The sequence below is a fragment of the Psammomys obesus genome, unplaced genomic scaffold (assembly GCF_907164565.1).
Source record: "Psammomys obesus unplaced genomic scaffold, mPsaObe1.curated_primary_1811, whole genome shotgun sequence".
NCBI classification, from domain to species: domain Eukaryota; kingdom Metazoa; phylum Chordata; class Mammalia; order Rodentia; family Muridae; genus Psammomys; species Psammomys obesus.
This window is the reverse complement of record NW_026591598.1, coordinates 647,952-674,558: the sequence shown is the minus strand read 5'-3', so window position 1 is coordinate 674,558 and position 26,607 is coordinate 647,952. Positions and strand designations below refer to the sequence as shown.

The 26,607-nt window shown below is 44.4% G+C and overlaps 2 protein-coding genes across 3 annotated transcripts in view; both read right to left on the bottom strand.

Moving 5' to 3' along the window:
- Positions 1–25,516, bottom strand: part of Hivep3 (HIVEP zinc finger 3) — a 400,497-nt gene extending 374,981 nt beyond the window's left edge. For both annotated transcript variants that reach the window (XM_055610789.1, XM_055610790.1), the window contains exon 1: positions 25,457–25,516. The gene's annotated coding sequence lies outside the window, so the exon portion shown is untranslated. The remainder of the gene's footprint in view (positions 1–25,456) is intronic.
- On the bottom strand, positions 16,099–17,507 carry LOC129679562 (plasminogen activator inhibitor 1 RNA-binding protein-like). Its single transcript, XM_055610791.1, is given in 2 exon segments — positions 16,099–16,983; positions 16,986–17,507. Coding segments are annotated over 2 exon segments (999 nt in total). The 5' UTR covers positions 17,428–17,507; the 3' UTR covers positions 16,099–16,426.
- Positions 25,517–26,607: the final 1,091 nt, after the last annotated feature.

The following is a 26,607-nucleotide window of genomic DNA, read 5'->3' as shown; positions in this document are numbered from 1 at the left end:
TACTCTGACATTTTACTGCATTTAAAAAATTCTAAAAATCATTTTTAATTTCCAAGATATTTTGTTATTAGTTTTTTGAGATAGGATTTCTCTGTGTAGCACTGGCTATCCTGGAACCAGGCTAGCCTCAAACTCAGAGATCTGCTTGCCACTGCCTCCTGAATTCAAGGATTAAAGGCATGCACCACCACTTCCTGGCAATTTCCAAGAATTCTTGTTTCATGGAGTGTTTTTTTTTTCTTTCTATTTATTCTTTTATATGTTACATCGTGACTGAGTTCGTCCTGCCTTCATTCCCTCAGGTCCTCCCTACAGCTTCCCCTTTCCTCCAAGATTCACATCCCCTCCCCCCTTTACCTCTCCTCAGAAAAGGGCAGGCCTCCCAGGGATATCAAACAAATGCGTATAACAAGCTACAAGATGAGGCACACATTCTCACATCAAGGCTGGACAAGACAACACAGTAGGAAGAAAAGTATCCAAAAAGCAGGGAAGAGTCAGAGACAGACCCTGCTCCCACTGTTAGGAATCCCACAAAAACACTGAGCTACACAACCATAACATATATGCAGACGACCCCGGTCAGACCCACACAGGCTCCCTGATCTCTGTGAGCCCACTTGAGTCCCAGTCAGTTGATTCTGTGGGCTGGGTTCTTGTAAGCATCCTTGATGCCTCTGGCTCCTCCAATTCTCCCTTCCCCTCCTCCACAGGACTCCCTAACCTCTACCTAATGTTTGACTATGGACCTCTGCCTCTGCTCCCATTGGTTGCTGGATGAAGTCTCTCCAGTTATGCTGGGCCCCTGGTCCCAGCACATCCTGCAGGAATGACAAACTGAGGTCAGAGGATTTGTGGCTGGGTTGGTGTCCTGACCCCTCCATTTGAGGACTTGCCTGGTTAGAGAAGATGGCCAGTTCAGGCTCCATGTTCCCCATACCAGGAGTCTTCACCAGTGTCACCCTCACAGATTCCATGGAGTTTCAATTGCACTGGGTTTCTAACTTGCTCCCAAAAAGATCCCCAGTTCCTTCTTTCATGTTTTATTATAGTAGCTAGTTGTTTTTAAATCTGTGTTTAAGTTGCAGAGTTGCTTTTGATAATTCCACACCTCCTCGTGTGGTTTCCCATTTGTATGTCTTTGTACTTCCTGATGCCAATTTCCCTCAAGATATCTGGCGATCTTTGTTGCTTTATATTTTTTGGTGATGGGGTCCTAGGCTGCAACAGGTGGCTCATGTGTGTTTGTTGATAGCTGAGATCTGTGTGCTCTCTTTGTGAGAATCTTCTTTCTAGTATACACCAGTGGAAGGCAGAGGTAGATCTGGAGTTCCCAGCATCAACAACAACAACAAAAGGCACTTCTGTGTACTTCCCTTCGACTCTGAGTCAGCTTAGATGGCTTTCCTCTTTACCCTCGGCTCTCCCCAAGGAATTCTCTTAATCTGCTGAGTCTTCAGATATTGCATTGCTCCCTGGCTCCGACTTCATACCTCGGGCTGTCCCTTAAGTCTTCCACATGTTCAGAGAACATTTCTTAGAATTCAAATTGCTCTGCACATTTCTTAGAAAGGAAAGAGCTTCGCAGCTAAATGTCCCAAGGGCACCTTTCTACTTCACTGCCCACACACTGCCTCCAAGCTGACTTTTCGCCCTCTGTATGTGTCTATTCCATGCTTGAAGCCTCTCTGAAGTTCCCCACCCCAGACACAACTCTCTATTGAGTTCCAGCTGACCTCCTACTGTACATTTTACTCTGGAAACAAAGTGCCCGTCCAGTTCCCACTTTGTGGAATAAATCCACGTCTCCACAGAGCACTGTCACCTCTTTTCAGAGCCGCTGTAGCCATTCTGTTTGTACATCATCTTTCTTAGTTCAGCAAGTTCTGCAGAGGCAAAGGAATGTACTCGCTCTACCATTTCAAACTAGAATGTTTATTACATTTCTGTTAACACAAACCAACATCTTCTCCCTGTGTCCCTTCCTATACACCACTTCCCTCTGTGGAGGTTTATGTCCAAATTCCATTTTTTCTAAGAATTCCAGTTCTGCTTGACCGAAGCTCATCCCAATGAGCTTTATTTAACATTACCATGCAAAGACCCTCATCTCCTAATAAGGTCACATTCTGAAATCCTGAGGATTCAGACTTCAACATCTAATGGACATAAGTCAACCCACTTACCTTGTTGGCTTCAGAGATACGATTCCATACCCTGAGCTTTACAGAGGACCTAGAATTCGAACTCTTACAAATTAAATCTTGCTAATTTTTCTAAGAAGTAAAATAAATAAATAAAACCTTGGGAGGAGCCCTGACTATTCTTTATCATCCCTGCTATAACAAGCCCAACAATAAGTTAATAACAAGATAAGAGACGGTCCAGAGGGAAGTTTTAATGGGTAAAGGTGAAAGAAAATATATTAACACTTCAGTATTTTTCTAGGTGTAGTATTACATGCCTGTAATACCAGGCAGAAGCAGGAGGATTAGAAGTTCACCTTGAGCTACACAATGAACCTGAGGACAGCCTAGGCTACAGGAGCCCCTGTTCTCAAAAATGAAATAAAACAAAGCTGCAGTGTTTTTGCTAGACATGTGCTGGCCCACACTTTTAATGCCAGCACTTAGGAAGCAAAGGAAAGAGATTGGGAAAATCAAGGCCAGAGTAGGCTACATGCATACAAACATTGAAACTCTAGCACAATGAGAGAGAACTCAATTAGTATGTTCAAGACCCTGGGCTCAATCCCCCACACCTCAAACAAAACAAAACAAAACAAAACAAAAAAACAACTATGCCCAACTTCATTAAATCAGCCATACCAGTAGCAGCCTTCTCACAGGGAATGCATTCTCCACTGAAAGGCATCCTAACAGCACAGGGAGGATGAAGGCACAGTGAATTCTGATACAGTGACCAAAAGCAGCTTATCAAGAACAAGCCATGATAGCATGATTGACTAATCTTTAAATGTCACATGAATTTTATATTGCTAGCCACCACATTCTCTGAAAAGAAGTATACACTACATGAGAAATATAAACTTATATGAGAAATACATACTAAACAGCTTTCCCCCAGCTCCCAGCACCACAGAGGAAGACGTGCCCAGTTCATGCTATGAGCCCATGTCCCCTGGCATGATGCCACATGTCTGATAAGGGTGGCTTTTAGGGGGGGAACAGGAAGCCAGTAGATAAAAGGGTTTCGCTTGTTTTCAGCAGAGAAGGATCTTCATTTTGGTACTTCTGGGAAGCCAATCTTCTCTCCCACCCAAAAAATACCATTTCCTAAAGAGCAGATCCTTTCTACTCCCCAGTGGGGAGACAGTCTCTGAGGTGGAAAGAAAAAGATACCCCACAAAATTAACAACAGGGCTGCCTGGATAAGAAAGCACACACGACAGGCTGGGACCAACAGCAAAGGTGGGGAGAGTCCTGGGATGGGAACAGAGCAAGGGAGGGACCAGGTGGAAAGGCCCCTGCCAGACAACAGAGGAAAGAAGCCGGGAAGGCGATGCATAAACAGGGAACTGCTCCAACGCCGCCACAGTCTGAGATGAAGGTGGTCAAGCTGAGCACCAGCTCAGCAGGGTCAACCAAAAACCTCCAGATCCTCAGCTTTCCAGAAGCCCTAGGACGGCCATGCAGAAAGGGTCCATTCAAGGTTCAGGGACACCATCTTGCCCTCACATTTCCATCTGCTTGTGTTATTGTGACACCAATTCCAATGACATCCCTAGGCTGGTGTTGCCAGGTGGTTTCCAGAACTCACTCAAAATCATTAGAATTCAGAGTTTAAGTCTGGAAACTACCTAACCAACCCTGGAACTGAAGCAGTTTGTCTCAAGTTTGATACATTAGAAAAACATTTTCTGTTGGTTTCATTTTGTAGCCCTTAGTTCTTCACCATCAACTGGCATCATCCCTGGCCAGATTCCCATTCAGCCCTGTCCAGAAAGGCCTTACCCTGTTTGCACAAGTATGGGCAAGAACTGGCAAGAAGTTACATATCTGTGACCAGCAGGCTTGTGTGTCACCGCAGGGGCCCACGCTGCTGCTGCTGCAACACCACAAAGCAGCAAGCCTGGGAAAAAGTAAGCCTGCCTGTGGGTCTGTGCTTTGGGGATCTCTGGAGGAAATCCCCAGAGCTGATAGCCAATCACAGGAAAGTCCAGCCAGCAGCAAGCAAAGGAGGAATCTAAACATGGATCCTCCTTGGAGCAGAGCAGTACTCAGGGCTGGAACTCAGGTGTGCATGGTGGCCAGCCTCACTGAGGCCAGCCATCGCAGTCAGCATTCAGGCCTCCCGCGACAGAGACGAAACTGAACACCTCTCCTCCAGGCTCACTGACCCCGAGAAAAATCTAAATCCAGGCCATCTCTTGGTAATGGACATTATGGCTTCCGGCCTTTGTCTAAACACAGATGCCCTGGTTGTCCTGCTCTCTGGCTTTCCAGACCTGCCAGGGGTTTGCACGGTCACAATCCTTGCAGCAGTCTAGACACAAGGCACAGCCTTCTTCCTCAGAGGTCACAAAAACAGCGCAACCCTCCTTCCCCTTCAATGAGCTTCTCTCCTCATCAAGGACATTTTCATCCCATGGTGGGGGGGGGGGGTTGAGAGGCACAGGGGACATGGGCTCTTACTCAGCAGGCATCCTATTTGTCTACGCACTGAGTCCTTGGGTGTCCCCATAAGGACCAGGCCATTGGAATACAATGCCAAACATTGATTTCAGAATTCTGCTATGTCACTTGTCCCCGAGACAATGAGATGATGAACACAGAATGCCCTGGCTGCCTGGAGGTGAGAAGGCACAAAAATAAATAAATAAATAAATAAATAAATAAATAAATAGATAGATAGATAGATAGATAGATAGATAGATAGATAGATAGATAAATAAATAGATAAATAAATAAATAAGCAAGCAAGCAAACAGGAGGGAAAATCCCAGAGAGTGAGCGAAAACAGGACTGGTCATGTTCTTCGTCTTCCCAAGGCCACCTCTGTGGCCATGGCTGCATGTGCTTTTTTTTCATGTTTGGTCCCTTTCGAACCATTCCCATCTAAAGTCCTCAAGAAAAGCATCCAGTAATGAGATGCTGTGACTGCTTGTTACAGGGTGAAGGAGCTTTGGGCTAGTCATGTTGGAGTGAGACAGGTGCTCAAACAGAAGGTGCTGAGACATAGGAGTGAGCCTCCCATTTGTGTTCTTAAACATCTGTATTTTGAATGTGCCTGTGTGTGTGTGTGAGAGAGAGAGAGAATTTCTGAGAAAAGATTGGAGTGTTGGTTCTAATCTTGAGCCAGCAAGATAGCTCAGCAAACAAAAGCACTTGTAGTTCAAGGCTGACCACCTGAGGGAGAGCTCCAGAAGCTACATAAAAATTGTCCACTGACCTAAACATGCATCCCATAGCTCTCACATGCCCCCCAATACACACCACACTTACACAATAATAATACAATTTTTAAAAATGTTAAAGCCAGGCAAGGTGGTACATGCCTGTATTCCAAATACTCAGGAGGTAGGCAGATCTCTGTGAGTTCTAAGCCAGCCTGGTATACATAGCCAGTTTCAGGCCATCCTGGTCTACATAGTGATATCTTGATTCTCCATAAATAAATATTTAAAATTTAAACCGGAGTTTCATGTTTTTTTTTTTTCCCTCAATACAGTCTGTGCTACTTTAGTTATTTGCAATGGGAAAGTGTCTGTGTTCTATATGAAAAGAAAATGCAGATGCATGCAGATGAGCAGGAGATGAAAGCAGGTAGGCAAGAAGTAAGAGAAAGTCACACCTTCATTGGAGATTCAGTCCTTATCTGTCAGGTGAGTCCCAGGATGCACAGCTGTGATCCCAGAACCTGGGAGGCTGAGAGAAAATGATGGCAACCTCATGTAGGCATGACTGACTACACATGATACCATGAGTTAAATAAACAAATGAAATCATCAGTAACAACCTAAGAGATAGCCAGTGTATTAGTTTTTTTGTTGTTGTTGCTGTGATAAAACACCATGACCAAAGCAACTTATGGAAGTTTATTTTGCCTTAATGGTTCCAGGAAAAGAGTCCATAATGTCAGGGGTGGTGTGGCAGCAGGTGGCGTGAGCAGGAAGCTGAGAGGGCACCTTTCCAACCACAAACATGAAGAAAGAGAGTGACAGAACCGAGGTGAAGTGCTGAACTGCCCTCTATGACTAAGTCCTCCAACAAGGCCACACCTCCTAAAGGCTGCCATCCCCAAACAGCTCCACCAACCAGGACCAAATGATCAAACATTTGAGTGTTCGAGTTCTCATCAAACCACTGATGACATTTCTCATCAAATCGCCACAGACAGCCCGGCATTTTGGTACAGTTCCTACCGGTTTTAATACAAATAGCATGAAAACTTTTAATTCCTTAGGATGATTTTTGTGGAAATAATTTTGTTTTGTTTTCATTTAATTCCCATTGCTTTTCTGCTTACAAAGTGATATGTTCAACACTGCAAGAAAAATCAAACGTGTAACCTAGTAGAATTTTTTGTAACCTCACCATCGTTGTTAGGTTTATAGTGTCCCAAAATTTACTAATAAATACACAATTTTTTGAGATCACATAAGGTTCCCCCATATCTCCTGAGCCTCTGGTTTTATCTGTTTTGACAGATTAACTCTCAACCTTCCACAAGACATGCTGGATCTGAGCTAAACAATTTTGCCTGATATCACCAATGTTAATACCATACAAAATACTTTAATGGATATCTTGATAGCCATAAGTGCTTATACGTGCACACATGTGTATTTGTGTGTGTATATAGACACGTGTGCAAATATTTTCTGACATAAAATAAGAAGAAATGGATTGTTAGGTCAAACAGAATGTGTATTTAAATTTCTAAAGGGTATTGCCAAGCTCTGGCATATGCTGTAGAAATAAAATTTTCATTTGGTGTAGTGGAAGTTCCTGGTTTCTTTGGAAACTCAGTTGTGTCATGTGAATATTTTTTTTGTTGTTTTGTTTCCAAGTGTGGGATATGGAAATGTTTCCCCCCCCCCAAGGAAAACAGCCTCCCCTCCCATGAAAAGTCACATTATGTTTGTCAGTTAGAAACTACCTCATTTGAGGGGCGTGGGTTTTGCCAGATGGAAAACATCCTGGTGTGGACTCTAAGAGGGGATAAATAGAAGTACAGAGAGTTGTGGTTACTGATTTTTGCATCTCTACACTTTGCAATGGTTCAGATCCCTCTGCTGTTTTTCACAGAGAGAGAGAGAGAGAGAGAGAGAGAGAGAGAGAGAGAGAGAGACGCTCCGGAGAACTCTTCATGCTGTTTTGTTAGTTTTTGGAGTTTTTCCAATTTGGTGGACTTGTGCCGTTTGGGCAGTCTTGCTGTGTTTGCTGAGAGGTACCACCTTTGTTGCTGTTGCTTGCTGTTCGCTGCTGCTGCTCTGGTTTGCTGTTTTGCTGTGTGACTGGACTGCTGGTATCCTGATGTCTGAGATTGGTATATCCCCCAAAGAACCCAATGACCCTAATTAGCAGGAAGGAGATAAAAGAGGTCTGCATCTCCTTTCCCTACTAATCTCCTGCCTAGGATCTGAGGGTTGGAAGGAAAGTAGAGTGTTTAAGAACCTTAAATAAAGTAGGTGTTTGAAAAATCTAAGCCTACAGGCAGCACTCAACATGGGGCTGTTTAAAGCCTACAGTTTGGATCTTGAATGTCTTCCAAAGATCCATGCATTCCCAGTCCGAGTTCCAGGGTAACCCTAACTAAAGGCATGGAACCATTAGGAAGTGGCATCTAGTGAAAGGCCCTAGAAGTCACTAAGCATGAGACCCTTGCTCATCTCTCCTTCCTAGCCATGAAGTAAGCAGTTTGCTCTGTCACATTCTCCCAACATAATAAGTGCCTCGCCACAGGCCCAATGCAACAGAGCAAAATAATCATGGACCAGAACCTTCAAAACTGTGAGCTAAGGTAAAATTTTCCCTTTTAAAGGCTGATTAGCTCAGTTATTTGTTATAGTAACAGAAAGTCGAGTGGTACAAATGGGGCATGAGAATACCCTTTTATTAAAACAAAACAACATTAGAAAGGAAAAACTTATTATTATTATTATTATTTTCTTTTTAGAGGATGTGATCCATCATGGTGAGGAAGGCATTGATAAAGGAGCATGAGGCAGCTCATCACATTGTCTCTGCAGTCAAGAAGCAGACAGTAGACAAGAAGTAAGGCCAGGCTATACAGCCTCAAGGCCCACTGCCGATGAATCACTTCCTCTAGCAAGGTCCCAAGTCATAGACAAAAAGCAGCCTTCCAAAACATTGCCACCAGCAAAGGAGCAAGTGTTCATGAGCCTGTGGAGGACATTTAGCCTTCAAAGCATAGCATTCTTGCCCTGACCACCACAGAGCCACAGCCATCTCATAACACAACATGCCTCCAATCCAGATTTGTAAGTTCCCCATCGTCTTCTACAGTCCCAGTGCCATTCAGGAGTCTAAACTGATTGATCAGCCCTGTTCCTCAGTATTCAACATATTTCTTGTTGCTGTGACAAAATACTTAACAGCAAGTGTAGGTCAGAAGGATATTTTGGCTTACAGTATGAAGAGATGCAGTCTATCATGGAGAGGAAGGCATGGCAGTGGGAAGGTGAAGCAGCTGATCACATGACAGTCATAGGAAGCAGAGGCTGGACAGGAAATGAGTTCAGCCTGTAAAGCCTCAAGGGCTCCTCTAGCCATAACTCACTTTTTCAAGGCTCCATACCCTAAAGTTTTTACAACCTTCCTATGTAACACCACCAGCCACGGACCAGTTGTTCAAACATATGAGCCTATGGTGGACATCTCACATACAAGCCACCACAGGTTATCATGAATCTTCTAATATCTGGTGAACCAATTGGCAGTACACAACATATAAGTATTTTGCTGACATTTTTCTTAGGCTATCATTTATGTTGGTTTTATTACTATTTTAATTTTGTTCTTCAAAGAAAACATTAATTGTATACAGCCTGATTCATAGTTGCAATATTTTTTTTAAAATCCACCTATTAATCGAGAGCCTTTCATTTTATATTTAAATATGACACCTTCCTTTAACTTACTAGAACTGAAGAACCTGTACTTTTTAAAATAAAATTAAAATAGTAAAAGACACTTATAGAGAGGACACAAAACATAAACAGCAGAGGAACTTTCCCATAATAAACTCCCCACACTCTCCAGATAAAGCAAGAGGCCATGATGTAGGCCCTACAGGTGATATTAGTTTCTTTTCACTACCATTGCCTCCTCCAGCTGATCATGGTCTACACCAGCACAGCTCAGTGGTGCTGCTTCTTTGAGAGTCTGATAGGAAATGTATCACACCAACCAAGTATGGCAGTTCAACTATGTCCTATGTTCTTGACAACACTTGGTATTGTCTGACTTTTTAATTTTAGCCATCTGGTGGGTGTGTAGACAGAGAGATCTTATTATAGGTTTAATCTGCATTTATCAGAACACTGGTGCAATAACTTTTACTCTTAGTGAATTTATTGGCTATTTGGACACCTCCTGCATAAAAATTGTTAAATATTTGTCTGTGCTCCTATGAGCTACTTCATTGTGTTGGATCTTGGGACTTCTATATTCTTCTACTCTGTGTGTCTTGCTTTTTAGTCTTTTTAATTGTGTATTTTGTTGATCAGAGGTTTTAGTTTCTTAATGCTTTCCTTTATAGGTTGTGTGTTTATGTGTTTGTGTGTGTGTGTGTGTGTGTGTTGGTATATGTGTATGGTATGGTATATATCTGTATGGTCTGTGTATTTGTGTGTATTGGTATATGTGTATGGTGTGGTGTATATGTGTATGGTCTGTGTATGTGTGTGTACTCTGGGCATGGTATGTGTGTATGTGTTTGTATGGTGTAGGGGGCGTGTATGGTGGGTATATATGTGTGGTGTGGTGTATGTATGTAGTGTGTATATGTGTGTTTGCATGGTGTATGTTTTGTGGGGGGTGTATAGTGTGGTGTGTGTGATGTGGTATGGTATAAGAAATGTTTGTCTAAGATTATATAGAAATTCTCATATTCCCTTCCAAAAGACTTTTTTACCATTGTTTTTTTCAGTCTGCAATGCAACTAGAATTGTTTTTTTTGTGAATAGTTTGAGGGAAATGTGCCATATGAATATTAAACTAAACCAGAATTATTTAGACAAACATGGTGGTGCACGCCTGTAATCTCAGCACTCAGGAGGCAGAGGCAGGCAGATCTCTGTAAGTTGAGGTAAGCCTGGTCTACAAACAAGTCCAGAACATAAAAGGCTACACAGAGAAACCTTGCCTTGAAAACAAAAAACAAAACCTAGCATTATTTATTTCAAATATATTCTTTCTCTAGCACATTACAGTGTTAGATTTATTGTACATGAGGTTACTATATGAAGATATCTGTCAATGTTGTTTTATTTGTTAAATGAAATGAGAACCATGCCCTAAAACCTCTTCAACACAAAAAATTATTATTTTTTCAGTAAAGAAAGAGAAAACTCCATTGATCCCCCTAATTCCTCTAAGGGAGCCTAAAACCCTGGTCCCTGTCCTTTCGTTTCTCTAAAATCTGTTGTTCTTGTTGATGAAGCCATCTCTGTAAACCAGCACTGTAAGTCACTGCTGTGAGTAGCTCTCCATTGAGGTTCTCCTGTGTGAAATGTGTTAACACACACTGATAAACATGCTTTGTTTTCTCCTGTTTTAATCTGGTTTTTACTATAGAGATCCACCCCAACAAGGAGGCAAGGAATAACTGTATTCCCTCCAGGCCATTGGTTATCCAATCTTGAGCACTGCACTGACCTCATTATAATAGCTTCACAATCAACCCAAACATCTGAGAGAATGACTCTCCCAGCTTTCTTTTTACTCTTCATGATTCTCTCAATCTCAGCTCTTTTTTTTTTTTTTGCACCATAGATTTTAGTCAGTCATTCAGTCTATGAACACTGTATATCTGTCTACTCAAAATTTCTTATATTCCTCTCATTGTAGAGGAATAGAGATTTCAGCATAGAGTTCTTACCTGTCTATACTGAATTTGTTCCCATGAATTTGATGATTCTTTTTTAGGTTCCTGAAAATGGTGTGTTTTAAACTTCATTTTATTTTTGTTTTATTTTATTTTTAATCTTGTTTAAAATCTTATTCTATTATGTGTGACTGTGCAGCTCATTCTTTTAAAGATTTGTTTTTTATTTTCTGTGGTCAGGTGTTCTGCCTACATGTAAGCCTGCATAACACATGTTTGTAATGCCTGCACAGGCCAGAAAAGGGTGCTGGGTCCCCTGGAACTGGGGTTACAGAGAGTTGAGCCACCAACCTGGATCTTCTAGAAGAGCAGCCAGTGCCCTTAACTGCTGAGTCATTATCTCTCCATCCCCTGTGCAGCTAGTTTCTTGCTATCATTGTTTTACTTTGTTTTTGAGAAAGGGTCTGGCTAAGCTACCCAGACTGGCCTTGAAATCTCAAGCTCAAGTGGCCCTCCTGCTCCAGCCTTTTGAGCAGCCGATTGTATAAGCATGTGCCACAAAGGCTGGCAAAGCACAACTGGTTGTTGCATGTTGACATTGTATCCAGACACCTTGAGAAATTTACATGAATTTCAATAACTTATCTATAGATTCTTTTGGATTTTCTATGTATATAATCATGTTGTGTCAATAGAAATGGGGTTATCAGACATGTCAGAGTGAAGACTGTTCAATATTGCACACTATTATCATCGACAGGATACTTATTTTTAGGTACCCATTATTGGGTTAAGCAACTTCCTTGTTTCAGACAAAATCATGAATAATATCAAACTTAATGAAATCTTTTTACATCTACTGAGATGATTGTATTTTTCTACTGTATTCTATTGCTATAGGAAATTAGCTTGATTTGTTTTCAACTGGTAAACTGTTCCTGAATTCCTGAAACTTAACCCCTTTGGTATGACCTACTAGCCTTTTATATATACTGAATTCATTTGATTACATTTTAAGATTTGTATATAGGCCCGTTAGAGTTTGATCTTAGATTTTCTTCTTTTCGTAAAAAAGATTGTATGTGTGTGTGCATGTGTGTTTGTGTAAGTGTGTTTGTGCGAGTGTGTGTTTATAGGTATGGGAAGAGTTCAGAAGAGCACAAAAGAGAGAACCCCTGGGGCTGGAATTACAGGTTCTTGTGAGATGCCTGATGCAAAACTGAACTCATGTCCTCTATAAGAGCAGCAAGCACTATTGACCACTGAGCCACCTCACTGACCCTCTTCAATTTTCTTTTACCATAACATTCTTGCCAGGTTTTAGAGTAAGGTAGGTTTGGTTGGTTGGTTGTAAGAACAGTGACATGCCCCCTCTCCCTTTACTTTCTGGAAGAGTACTTAAAACTGATGCTATTCTTTCTTTCCAGTTCCTAGATGATTTCCTGGGGTGATCACCTGCAATCTGTCTGCATATTTGTATATCTGATCTTTGCTGGAAAGATCTTTAACGGTGAATTTGATTCTTTAATATCATTCTTTCTACTTCTTCATGTGCTAATTTTGACATAACAGGTTTTCAAAGAATTAGTTTACTTCATCTAAATAGTCTTGTTAAATGAGTCAGCCCCAAACACATCTTGTAATTAAGGGTACATCTTAAAGTCCAACCAGTGTCCTCAGAACCACTTATTGGATAATAAACCTCTTATAAAATGTATAATGCTCTCAGTCATTCAAAAAATGTATTGGCTCAAACTATAATCCAAGCAATACCTCAGTGGTGCAAAGTTAAATAAGACAACGTTCTTGCTTCATGAAGATTTCTTTTAGTAAAAAGAATCAACGAAGAAGTAATAAGTTCCTAAAAAATAAAGTAGGGTAACGGCCTAGAGACCTTGGAAGAAGAAAAGGACTGTTGGAGATAGTTAGAGAAGGCCACTTTGGGAAAGTTTAATCTGATCAGAGACTTAAATGCAGAAATCACGAAAAGACAGAAGGAGGACACACACAGTCCTCAGGCAGAGACAGATTCACATTCCAGGAAGAGCTAAGGCTGTGGCCATGCCACTGGAGCAAAGCAAAGAGAAACAGAAGACAGTTTAGGAATTCAGGCAGGATTAGATGGGGTCTTCTCACTATGTTAACGATTTAGGTCACCCAAGCATGTTAGGGGAACATTGACTATTGTTTTTAAGGAAACAAGCACAGCCAGGCATGGTGGTGCACGCCTTTAATCCCAGCACTCAGGGAGGCCAAGGCAGGTGGATTTTTGTGAATTTGAGGCCATCCTTGTCTACAAAGTGAGTTCAGGACAGCAAAGGCTACACAGAGAAACCCTGTCTAGAAAAACAAACAAACAAAAAAGCACATTCATTTTGAGCAGGAAAATAACATGTTCTGATATTTGTTTTTAAATGCTACTTCAGCATATATGTGGAATAGACTAAGGACATATAGAGGTCAATTAGGGAGATATTGTAACAGTCCAAGCTGGAGAAGAAAGAGGAAGAGAGCATTCCAGATCATGGTTTGTAGGAAAGTAAGGTGTTAGGGATCTAGGCACTATGACCAGCCTGACAAGAGACAGATTAGTAGAGTCTTTAAGGATAAGCATGAGGGAGATGACTCAATGGTGCTGCTTGGGCTGTGCTGAGAATGGTGAAGAGAAGAGGTCAGACACAGGACTGACTATCATCTACATGTGGGGTTACAGGAGAGCAAAGACTCAAGGTTGACTCCAGGGCTGAGGGCTTGAACAACTGGGTACATGGTCGTGGTGTTTATGAGCCTGAGATCCTGAAACAGAAAGAAGCAGGTCTCAGAGAGTAGGGGTTTGGAATTGGCAATTTGGTAGAGAACATGCTACATTTCAGATCCTCCTAGACATCCCAGTGGGAATCTTACTGGCCAGCTGATTAATGCATCCAAATATCAAAAGAAAAGTGAACCCTAGAGATGCAAACTTAAGAGTCATGTCCAAGGAGACAACGCCCAGCACAAGATTGGGCGTACATTCACTTTGAATGAATGAAATATTCAAGGCCCTAGTCTTGGGATGGCCCAATTTTAAAAGCTGGTTAGAAATCCAGAGCAAAGCCTGGGGTAGCATCTAAAAAGATGGAATACCCATGCCTATATTGGTCTTTGAAATCTCAGTTCTGTCTATTCTTGTATCACTTTTGATTCTTTATTTCTAAATGAAATGAAACCAGGTATGACCCAAATGATGTCATCTGGGCTGCAATTTCCTCTATAGTGTGCTCTTTACCCTTGGTCCAGATGACAATGACAATGTTGGGTCCCTCAGCTGGGAGACCAGTGGTTGCTGCTGGGCACTAAAACCCATAGGTACCCAACACAATCCTGGGACAACACCACCTGGGTTTAGTTACATCACCTGAGGGCACAGTGTTCAAAACTAGGGAGGCTTTTATATTCACACCACTAGATTTTCTCAGATTTTCACCAGATATCTGTTCATGTTTATTTTTTTTAATTATTTTTAATTATGTGTATATATATATGACTGTGTGAGGGTTTATGTACACAAGTACAGTGTCTATGGAGACCAAATGAGGGTGTTAGATCCCCTGGAGGAAGCGTCATAGGCAGCTGTAAGCCCCAGCCTCAGTATGGGTGCTGGGAGCCAAACTTGGGTCTTCTACAAGAACATATGTTCTCTGAACCGTAGAGTCATCCCTTCAGACCCTCATGCTTGTGCTTAAAGACTCTACTAATCTGTTTCCTACCACGCTGGCCATGCTCCTGGATCCCTAACACCTCACTTTCCTACAAACCATGCTTACTCCTCATGCCTCATCTAGAATGCTCTCTTCCTCTTTCTCCTCCTATCCATGAAGTTACCCTCCTTCAGCATCTACACTGCCTCCGACCCCCGGATGACAGTTTTCCAACGACATGTTTGAAACTGTGACCCTGTACTCCTGCTACCTGAAAAGAATTTTCAAGCAGAACAGAACTGTTGCCTATTTATCACCATCTCCTGGGTAAACCGGAAATCCCTCTGTGACCTGCTGGGTCCTAAGCCCCTTACTTACTGTTTGTTTGTTTGTTTGTTATGCTTTTGTTTTTTCTGACTTGTAAGTCTGCAGAGTTCAGGATGTAAAGTATAAAATTTCTTTTTTCCACTTTGTCATTCATCTACATCAGCATTAACCCACATATTCAGCTCCTTTAAAAGTCCTTAGCTTCCCTGACTGGAATCTCTGTGTAAGGTTGCCTTCAGTAAGGTGGTGGGAAATGCTCTCGTTTTTCTTGAAAGTGCCTCCTCTGCACAGATTTCTACATTGTTGACTGTGTCTATCGCATGCATTATTCCGCTGCCTTCTAGGCTCTGTGTATGTAAAATGCTGATTCTATTTCCTTGTTGTGAACAGAGCAGCAATAAACATGGATGAGTAGGCATCTATGGTAGGACACAGAGTGCTTTGGGTATATCCCAAGAATGGCATAGCTGGGTCATATGGCAGGTCTATTTTCAGATTCTTTTTTCAGAGCCTCCCTTCCAGTTTCTATAGTGGATACATCATTTACACTCTCACGGATAATGAGGAAGGGTTCCCCTTCCCCCACATCCTCACCAACATTTGCTGTCACGATTGCTCAAGGACAATCATTCTAACTGGAGTGAGAAGGACTCTCAAAGTAATATTAATTTGCATTTGCCTGATGGCTACGAATGTTAAACATTTTTAAAAATATTTCTTGGCTATTGGTATTTCTTCTTTTCAAGGTATTGGCCCATTTATTGATTCCAAGCCACTTTCAACTGCTTCGCATTAATGCAGGCAGCATTAATAAGCTGTTCAAAATGTATATAGTCCAAATTTTTCTTTCTCTATGTATTTATGTTATAAAGAAGCTATGGGTCTTTTTGCTCCTATCGTTGTTTTTCTTATCTTCTCATTATGAGTGAGATTTTTATGTGTCCTATTACTTCTGATTATATAGCTCAGTAACTCTGGGAACTTTTTTTTAAAGCTGCCTTCTTTCAGAGGACATCCACCATTCATTCTTTTTTTTTTTTTTTTTTAAACTGGTACACACTGTTCACACCTATATTTCAAGTTTGGAAATGCATATTTGCAAGCAGCAATACAAAAGTATTCATGAAGAATGCATAATCTCTGAAAATTATGAAAACATCCCTGCTACCAATACATTTCTAAATACAAAACTGACTAACATATTTGTTACTTCTGTGTAGCTAGAGAAGTTCGTTTTCAAAACAGATAAAATTCAGTCTTTAGGTGTGAATGGTATGAATGACAGTCTTTTTTTTTTTAATTCTTAGTTGTTTGGGATCCTTAAGCATGCAAAGCTTTGAACAGGAGGGTCCACAAAGGAACCAGTGTTGTATTATGGCATCCAGTTAGGCCAGAGCTGGGAATGCCTCTGGGTCATCTACATCAGGAGCAGAAGCACTTGACTTATCAGTCCTGCTGCCACGGTTTGAACGACCACCACGGCCACGGCCACCACGTCCTCCCCTGCCACCACGTCCTGGGCGGCCTAGGTCTCCGAAATTGATCTCCAGTTGAGACGTTATATCATTTGCTGGCTTCCGGAAATGATGGTCCATAACTGAATCTTCAGCATGAGCCTCTTCACTTTTTGATTTATGCAGAACAAATCCCTTTTTCCATTGTCCATCAGCACCTTCATTTGGTTTTCGGATATTAAATTCTACTTTTGCTCGGTCTTTATTTTGAATAGCTTTCCATTCATCCAAAGTCATCTCTTTTGGACCCTCTTCCTTAACCTCTTCAACTTCGTTCTCCTTATTTTCAGTGTCTGCCACGGGGTGCTCTTCACCTTCAGGTGTTTCCTCAGTCACATTTGATTGATCCAAATCAGTTAATTCATCTTTGACAGTTCCCCAGTTGTGAGATCCGCTACCTCCACGTTTGTCCTCATGCTTCAGGCCACTCCTTCACCCTTTTCTTCAAGTGGCTTTTCAAATCTTCTTTCGCGAGGTGGTCGCCTTTCTGCTCTCCTATCAAGAATTTTCCCATCACCCTGAAGTTGTTGATCAGGTCTTCTTCCAACTCGCCTTATTCCTTCTTTCTTAAGCGCCACCGGCGGCTGCGTCTCCTCCTTTTTGTCAGCCACGCCGATGCTGGGGGGCAGCGGGTTCTTGCGATCTTTCTGGGACTCTTTACGCAACTGTTTCCCCGCCGCGTTGGAGTTGGTCTGGGCCGCGGCCTGAGCGGCGCTCTTGGCCCCGGGGCCCCCAACGCCGCCCCCGCCGGCTTCTTTTTTCTTGTTCTCTGCTGCCTTCAGTACCTCGAAAGGGTCCGATTCGTCGTCAAATAGCTGGTCGAATCGGTTGGTGACCACGCAGCCGAAGCCTTCCTGTAGGTGCCCAGGCATGATGGTGGCTCGGCGGCGCGTTCCTCCACGGATTGCAGCGGACCGCGCCGAGCCAAAAGCGCCTGCTTCAGCTCTTCCCACAAGATCTCCACCATTCATTCTTCCAGGTATTTAGGCTTCTATCCAGTTGGATGAGTTAACACCACCTTGAGGCCTGTGAAAAAGCTGCCCAATGACCCCAGGTCACTTTCCCTTCTTCCTGTTGCTCTGCTCATTACCAAGGCAATCTGTCCCTATGAACGGGTGACATGGTTTCAGCTCCGTGCTCACCTCAGTCCTCAGGAGCTCCACTCAAGTGCAGCTGGTGTCCTGGTGAGTCTCTCTACCTTGGGCATGCCATGTCTTTGACTCCTGAGTTCTCCATCCTTCAAGACTGGCAAAACCAAAGTTGGTATGCAGATCTGCAATGGTTCTGAGGGTGTGACTGAGTGTGCTCTCGCTCATCCAACTGCCTAGGTCCCTTAGGCTTCAGCCTAGTTGTTCCCTTTTATCTTCTCAGCTTGTTGGTGCCTTCACAGAAACCTCTCTTTCCTCCCGATTTTAATGGTGCATGCAGCATTTAGTGTTTTCAGCAGAGCTTTGATTCAAATAGCCCCGCCTACTGCTGTCAGGAACAGAAATCTTCCATTTGTTTTCTTCATTGTCACTGAATGAACTGTCCTCCCACCACGTCACAGCATTAGCATAAAGTTCCTCCTTGCACATGAATGCCCAGCACACTCTCAGATGAGCTGCTTCAGAGTCCAAAGGCTCTCCTCCTCCCCTTGACCATGGACACAGTACTTCCTACAAACATGGGGGCTCATCTCTGCAACTCTCTATGCCACCTCTCTTTCGTTCTCTGAACAAAACTACACCCAAGAAGGCTTCTTCTTCAAGCTGCATGTGTCCTCAGTTCTCACTGTTGCAAGCAGGGTGATAACGCGTTTCATGTCCGGGTGGACTCTGTACTTCAACAAACACAACTTTTCAGGTACTTTCTAAGGTCAAGTGCTGCTGAGGTCAGTCACCATCTCTGCGAAGTGTTCACACTCAAACTCAGATATAAAAACAAGCCTCTCACAGACCCCTGGCCCTGGATGAGAGAGTGCGTAACTTCCATCAGGGTGGCCCCGCTCAGACACCTTGGGAGTCCTGGCAGGTAGTATAACAGGTGAAGAGGGAATGGCAGAAAATACAGACACTACATCCAAAGACAGCAGCCAGTGAGTGCTGCTGTGAAGGACCTGGGGCCTGATGTTTTGAGAAAGGCTAAGACTCCCATTGATACATGAAATCTCCTACATGTTACATGATGACAACTAATCCAATTTTGTAATATATATATATATATGCTAAACAGAACACACCTGCTGACCGAATCTGACTCAGGACTACCCCTGTACAATTGGTATTTTATACAGTCAGCTTTAAAATGGGACACAGGTGATTCGCCACCCTCAAAAGCAATGTTTCCCGGGGGCTCAGTGTAAGAACTTTATCACTGCAGTAACCACAACTCTCAGTATGCCTTCACAGCATGCGCCTCCATCTCCCCCACCAACCCTGTCGCTCTCCTGCCAGCATGAGCTGTGAGGGAGTGACAGGCTAAGTGGAAATCACCTAGTTTTTAGTCAAAAGCATCTAGTTAAAAGTCCAGTGCTCCGTCCCACCCCTGAGCCATCTCAAACCTTGCTGAACCTCAGTTTGTCCATCTGCAAAATGGGAATAGTGAAGTAATGAGGCTGACATGTAATCCTGGGACAGATTAGACACTAAGAATTATAAACAAAGAATCGCTTTCCCCCAAGAAACACATGAAAAGCTAACTACCATGCTACACGGAGCATTCATGGCAAGCTAATACCACAAGACCCTCTGTGGAGTAAAGAGGGTAAATGCATTCAGTAAACAGAGTAAGAACAGGAAACACAGCTCTGCAGAGAGGCCCAGGCCTCCACCCTAAAGCAGCTGCTCATGAACTTGGTCTAGGAGGTCAAGGTCTGTAGAAACCCATGCTAATTAAAATTCATAGACGTTAATTAAATGATTATTCAAGAACTCTCTCAGCTCTTGAAGCCATTTTTATATGTAGATTACAACACAACCCTGGCTCAAGTAAAGGCATGCCAAGGCCGTGGTGGCCTAAACCAATGGCTCTTCCGGCTAGGGAGCCGCACCTGGGAAAAGCAAGGAAGCGTGAATGCATAGTAAACTGAGGAGCTGGCTGTCGCTGTGTGGGGCAATCTACTGAGGCTGCAAAGGGAAGCCTTCCTCTGCTGCCAGATGCAGGGACAGAGCGACTGCCACAAAGGGCCTCTCAGACCATCAAGTGCCTGCCTCTCCAGCCTATGCTTTTAGAGAGGAGCAGGTCCACAGGAAAGCAGCAGCCAGGAGCCACAGGCTATCCTGACCGCTCAGCCCCCTCCACTCCCGCACTCCTAGAGTGAAACGGGAAGGAGAGACGGTAGCTATGCGGTCTCCAGAAACACAAGCCTCTGTGGCTAGATCCACGCATGGGATCCTGCCAGGGGAGCATTCCAGGTTAGGCTTCTGCATCAGGGTTGAAAAGGAATGAACTGTCTCTGGCAGCTTGAGCTGGCTCGCCGCCAAGAAGAGCTAAGCTCCACCCCCTTCCTCCGTGCCTAGTTTACGGAGCCAGTGCCTGTTCCCTCCTGGCTCCTCCAACTGTGGCATGCCCGTCATGGTTTTCCTCTAGGGAGACGGAAGCATCCAAACCCACTTATCTCCTTGACTGCCCAAGCAGGGGACTAGCAGCTTTTTACTCTATGTCCACGTTTAAGAAAAGGGAGGTTTAGATAGTCCAACGATGTAGCTCATTGCAGGGCTTTTGTCCAGCAAAAGGCTCTTGGTTTGATCCCCAACACCAGGAAAGGAGGGGATGGTCAGAGATGGCATATAGATCACAATTAGCCAGGGAGTGACAATCACTGAAGATGGGCTGTATATTGATAAGATTTATATTATTTTCTCAATTTTTATTTGTGTTTAAAGTTTCCTGTAATTAAAAAGAACTGTTTGAAGGATGTGGGGAGATGACAGACACAACCTGAAAAAAAAAAAAAAAATGATGCTGTTGGCTGTCTTCTCAGGACAGTCCAGAAAGTACACAGGCCTTCAGATCCATGGCCTGCCAGGTCAGAGGTCATGCATTGCTGGGGCAGAGGTTATGTCTTCTAAGCATCACGCTCATTGTCCTCAACAAGACAGACTTTGAAAACTTCCCTAGAACTTTCCAAAATCCTTCTGGTAGGACCCAGCTGCCCTCCTCAGCATAAACTCCTTCAGCCTCCACAAATCATCCTCCTGCTACTGCAAGGGCCTCCATTTCCTGTTCCAAACTACCGAGTTGAGCAATCAAGCTACTGAGAGAGCTCCCGGTGGCAGACAGCAGCTTGCTTAGCTGGGTCTCCCTCAGGATGTCAGATGTGTGTGACACTCCAAAGAGGGAAAGGAACACTTTGTTTTCTTTCCTCAATTTCCTCTTCCCTTACCCTCTGCCTTCCCCCAATGAGAATATGCACAATCACATATTGTGACATTTTCCAACTTTAAGCCTGTGAGGTTGGGATGCGCGGTTCTTTGTGGTGGGAAAGACATGGTACTGTGTGTCCTAGAATGGCCAGCAGCATCTCGGGGCTCTACCCACTAACTTCCAAGAAGCATAGAGGCCTTCCCTAGCTGTAACAACCAAACAACAAACAACCAAAAATCAGAAGTTGTTGAGAAACACCAGCCTAAAAGATACTGAAAAAGCAGTATCTGCAGAGAAAGAGAGGAAGGGAGAGAAGAGAAGAGGGAGGAGGAGAGAGAGAAAGGGAGATTTGTACAGTTTGTTCCCACACAATTAGACAATACATTTCAACCTATGAGTTCATAAATATGAAGATTTTTTAATGTTGCATTCTAAGCCAGAAATATGTAAAGTGCCAAGAGAAAAGTGAACTCAGCACTCCCAACTGTATCCTCTCTGTCTTTGCGGTTTCCTGTGCAAATCTCATTTGCTTCCCCCACATTATCCTGTTTTCCAGTCAGTGTGGCCATCCAAACATCTCGCCCAGCCTCTCGCAGCACCACACAATCTGAGTCTCAGCTGGAAAGAAAAGCTTCCCTGTGGCTTTCCTAGCACACCCCATGACGTACACTGGCTCTCCAGCACAGGTTTTAACAGGGTTGCTGGAGAACAGAGCTCCCCACAAGGACATTCTCCAACCAACTCAGAAAAAAAAAAAAAAAGGAATCACCAATGTGTTCCAATGATTCCACTTCTAAATAGTCATATCTGGACCCCCTCTCTGAGCGATAACATCAAAACAATAGCCTTTTACAGTTTGAACTCTTTACCTCTAGAGTTCTCCATCTACTTCTCCATCACTAAGTGGGGGAGTGAGGCCTCTGCTCTGGTTCAGGGCCTAACTTCTGGCACCTCCACACTTCAGAGGCTAAAATGACCACTGTTGACTTAGCCAAGAAATACAACAGCCAGAAACAGCAGCCCCACAGGGGATACTGACCCCTCGAGCTAAATGGTACCCTCCCTTGTTGTAAAGAAAGAAAATCTGTTTTCCGTAGAGGCTTTTCATTAGCTTCATTCCATCACATAGCTTTAGAGACACACACACACAATGGCTTTTTGGACTCCTCAACTCTGTCAATGGCTCTGGCAGGCCTCTGTCCTCCTGTATTCCTAGGAGATGCTGTCTCTCTGATGTCACAGGCAGGCAGTTGCTGTGTGCATGGCTTGTCATCTGGGATCTAGTTCTTCCTGGATCTATCCTATGCCATTTCCTGGATCACCTTATCCTGGATTCTAGCCTTGGCTTCCCAATGTCTCCCTGGCTCAGCATCTTTCCTTTTAATCTCCCTTTCTTTTACACTGATGACAGATTGTCTTTCAGGAACACAAACCAAAATTTCCCAAGCCCAATCACTGGGTATAGTCATACGTGTGTGTTATATGTGATATGGATACAGAAATAAACATAGGCCACTCTATGTATCTCTATCACTTTTTTTGTGGCACTGGAAATTGAGCTTATGCCCCATGCATACTAGTACTGTATCACTAAGCTATATTCCCAACTACAGTCCAATTCCCTTGATGTGTATGAAGCCCTTTTTGCCCTGGAGGTGTCCAAGCAGGAGCAGTATGGACACAAAGGCCCACTCACTTATCCTCAGAACAGATGGTAGACCATGGTTTGTTGTCCAGTGTCTTCTTTATCACTATTCACCTTTTCCTTTTTTTTTTTTTTTTTTTTTTTTGAGACACAATTCTCACAGAACCTGGAGCTCACCATATTGGCTAAACTGGCTGGCCAGGAAGCCCCAAGTCCACCTGGCTATGCTCCCAACAGTACTGAGATTATAGGGTGATGCCACACACATCCTGTTTTTATGTGAGGGCCAGAGATCTGAACTCAAGTATCCATGCTTGCACAACAACCACTGTACCCACTAAGCCATCTCCCCAGTCCCCTAGATGACTTCTAACACATCCATCCTTCCAAGTCTATATGCCCTAGTGCTGCGAGCCCATTGGTCTACAGTTTAGGTCCTGCCGTCATGTGACTTCATGGAATGATGCCAGTGCCAAGGGCTGTTCATAAATGCCCCTCACACAGTACACACATGCTATCTGGTTTTACCACTCTTCAGATTATTATTATTGTTATTATTAATATTATTTATCATTATTATAAAAGTAATATATATATGTGTGTATATATATACACACATACATATTTCTCTCCCTGTCTATCTAACACAGTAGATAGATAGATAGATAGATAGATAGATAGATAGATAGATAGATAGATGTAATTTTTAAGAATTAACAGTACTTGGACAGGGGGATGCCCTTCATCAGCCACAGTCCCACGGGGAGCCTGGTAGCAACAGCAGCCGAGTATAGAGCCTCCCAGTTCTCGCTTACACACACACATTTGCCATTCGGACTACATCTTATGCCGTGCCTTAAGGAAGAGGACATTCAATTCTTATGCGCACTGACTCATCTCTCCAGCTTCCAGGACGGTAAGGACAGCTGGCTCATCTGCTTCCATGACTGCTGTCCCACTGATGAAGAGAAGGACGAGGGGGAAGATGATGTTTTGCCGCCAAAGTCATAGCATTCTGGTGGCAAAGATTTGAGCAGCACAAGAACCTAAGAGTGCTGTGTGACACTGCAAAGCCTTTCTCCTCCCTGTGGCGCAGAATGTAACACTGTAAACAGCAAGCGGAAATCAAAACCTGTGGAAAGAGGAGTCTCGAGAGGCAGGACCACATGCTGGCTGAGGAGCTGGACTCTGAAGTCAGGCTCCCTACATTAGAACCTGCCGTTTCCGTTGTCTGACTTGAGTTAAACAACCGGGCCTCAAACTCCTTGACTGAATATGTGGTGTGTTGGTTGAACCGTCCCATGAGGGCAATCATAAGGATTATATAAAATACCTGTAAAGCACTCAGAACAGCACCGGCTGGTTTTTACTAATAAAAAAATCTGTAAATATCATTGCAGCTTTAAAATACCCCTCTAAATCTATTTTGATGTAGGTTATCAAAGCAAAGTCAAGTGCTATTAGCTTGGAATCTTTCCCAAAAAGGTATCTGTATGGAACATGGAATTCATGTGATTTTTGTCCAAAAAAAAAAAAAAAAGAAAAAAAAAATCAAGTTACATAGTGGCTGACACCATGGAACAAACAACCTCAGAAAGACCTCAGAGATCAAAACCACTATAACACCTACTGCACTTATTTTAAAAAGAAAAATAACTTATACCCTCCAGCAGTAATTATCCAAGTAACGTGGGTTGCAAATCTGTTAGAGAGTTTTTGCTGTGACAATATTTCTAGTAAATTGCTGCTTCTAACACAAAGTCCTGGTGTTGCAAGGCTGGCATACTAATAGAAAGGTTATTATAGAAACACTATTAAAATGAATTAGGTATTATTAAAGATTCGGCACTACAACAGCCCCTGATTACAAAGGATTTCAAGGTCCATTGCTTAATGGGCAGATGAAAGTGCTAATTAAGCCTTTTTGAGAGGATATCCCTAGGCGGGTCTGTAAGACTACAGGTAACAAGAGAGCTCCAGACTGAAGGGGCAACCGATCGTGCCTACCCATCTAGACACAGCCCTCCTGGGAAGAGGCAGGAGGAAGAGCTGAGGAAGAAGTAACCTGGTGGCAGACGTGGAGCCAAACTTAACCTGAGCCTCTGTTTTCCCCTTAACTGCTTCCTCGGCACCCGTCCTTTTCCTCTTCTGCTTATGTTTAGAAAACTAGAGAACCTTCCTTAGACCTTAGAGCAGAAATACATAGGGAAGCCTTGCACTTGAATACCTAAGACCTCTGGAACAACCAGAAGACTCCGGGGCTGTCCTTGGCCAAAAAGCATCTCTCACCGCCAGTAGCTCTAAGCGGGTTTAAGGAGTTGCTAAGGGCATCGGCCTTCCGTATCTTTATCTTGCTTTCCCCACCTTGTTAATTAACTAATCAGGCCTGGCAAGGCACCTCACAAATGTGAGGTGGTAGGAAAAAGCTAACTAAATCCGTCCTTCGCGTCTGTATGTCAACGCTAAATTACGAGGAAGGGGCAGAGCCCTGAGACCCGTGCTAACGCGCACACCCGAGCCCCGCAGCAGCCTGGGACCCCGCGCGGCTCCCAGCAGGACTTCTGGACTCGAGCCACGCGGGCCACCCGGGCCACGGCTCCGATGCCCAAGGCGCATCCCCGAGGCTCAGCCGCCCGCTCCCCGCGGCGCTCGGATGTCAACAAACTTTGCCCGCCCGGGGTTGCACCGGATCTCCGATATCTGCCCCCGAGCGCAACGTGGGGACAGGTGTGGGACCAGAGCCCCCACCCCGCATCCCCGCCGCGGTGCGGGCAGTCGGGGTCGGCGGGGCGCCGTGGGGGAGGGGAGGCCGTGGGCCCGCCCCCTGGGCGGCGCGGCGCTGACACGGCCCGAGGACGCGGACGGCCGGTCCCCAGGGACGCGATGGCGCTGCAGCACGGGGGCCTTACCTGTGCGCTCGGCTGAGGTGGCTCCGGAGGCCCGGCGTGCGAGCAGCCGCTGCGGCGGGCGCCGACTGACAGCCCCAGGGCCCGCCTCCATCTCGCAACCACGCCCCCTCCGCGGCCACGCCCCCGAGTCCGGGACCGGGGTCAAGCTCGGTCCACAGCGCCGAGGGCGGGGGCGCTCGATTTCGATTGGCCTGGGGGACGCCGGCCCCGCCCACTATCCGCCTCCTCGCTGGGGGTTGGGAAGCTGCGCTTGCGCGGATGCTCAGAGGGCCAAGCGTACACCCAGGCTGGCGATCCTGGTGCTGAGAGCAGGTTGATGCTCGTCTTCCTCAGCTAGGTTGGTTTTGAGCCCTGGACTACGGAAGGAGAGCAGTGATGGAATCTGTGAAGAGACCGTCCCTGACCAGAGGAGACCCTGAACGAGTCAGGGCGGAGGGCCCAGTTACACACTTCGGATCCACTCCCTGGCCAGCAAATGTCTCTGTGAAGAGGGGTTAGCGTGAGTTTGACAGCACCCTGCTAAGGAGAGCGAGAGACGCTGAAGGAAAGAGCCTTGCTAGCTCCCAGCACCTCCCCGGACTCCCTAGCTCAGTGTGTAAACAAGATCATGTGACTCCCTACAAAGATCAATGGATACCCAGCAGTTTTCTCCTAGGTAGATGTTCAAGAGAATGTCTACACAAAACACTTAGATGCAGGTGTTCCCAGCAGCATATTAATAAGAAAAGGGGGAAATGACCGAGCTTTCGGTTGATGGGTGAACCATAAGTAATTTTTGGTCTGTTCATGCCGATGGACTAGTGTTTGGTAATAAAAAGGAGTGACGTTCTGATACGTGGTACAACACGGACGAACCTTAAACGCATGCCAGTCACGAAAGACTCAACTGAGTATGGTTCTGCTCAAGCGGGGGGGGTCCAGCAACTTTACAGAGAGAGGAAACAGACTAGAGGTTTTTAGGGACGGAGAAGGGAAGAGTGAGAAGGGACTACCAGTGGATAGAGTTTTCCTCATTATGGTTTCTATCTTAAACATGCCCCTGTGTAAACGGCTTGGTCCCCAGCTGATGGTTCTATTATAAAAAGGAAGGAGGGTCTCTGGGGACTTGCTCCTAAGGTTTATATTGGGACCTGAGCCCTTCATTCTCTGTC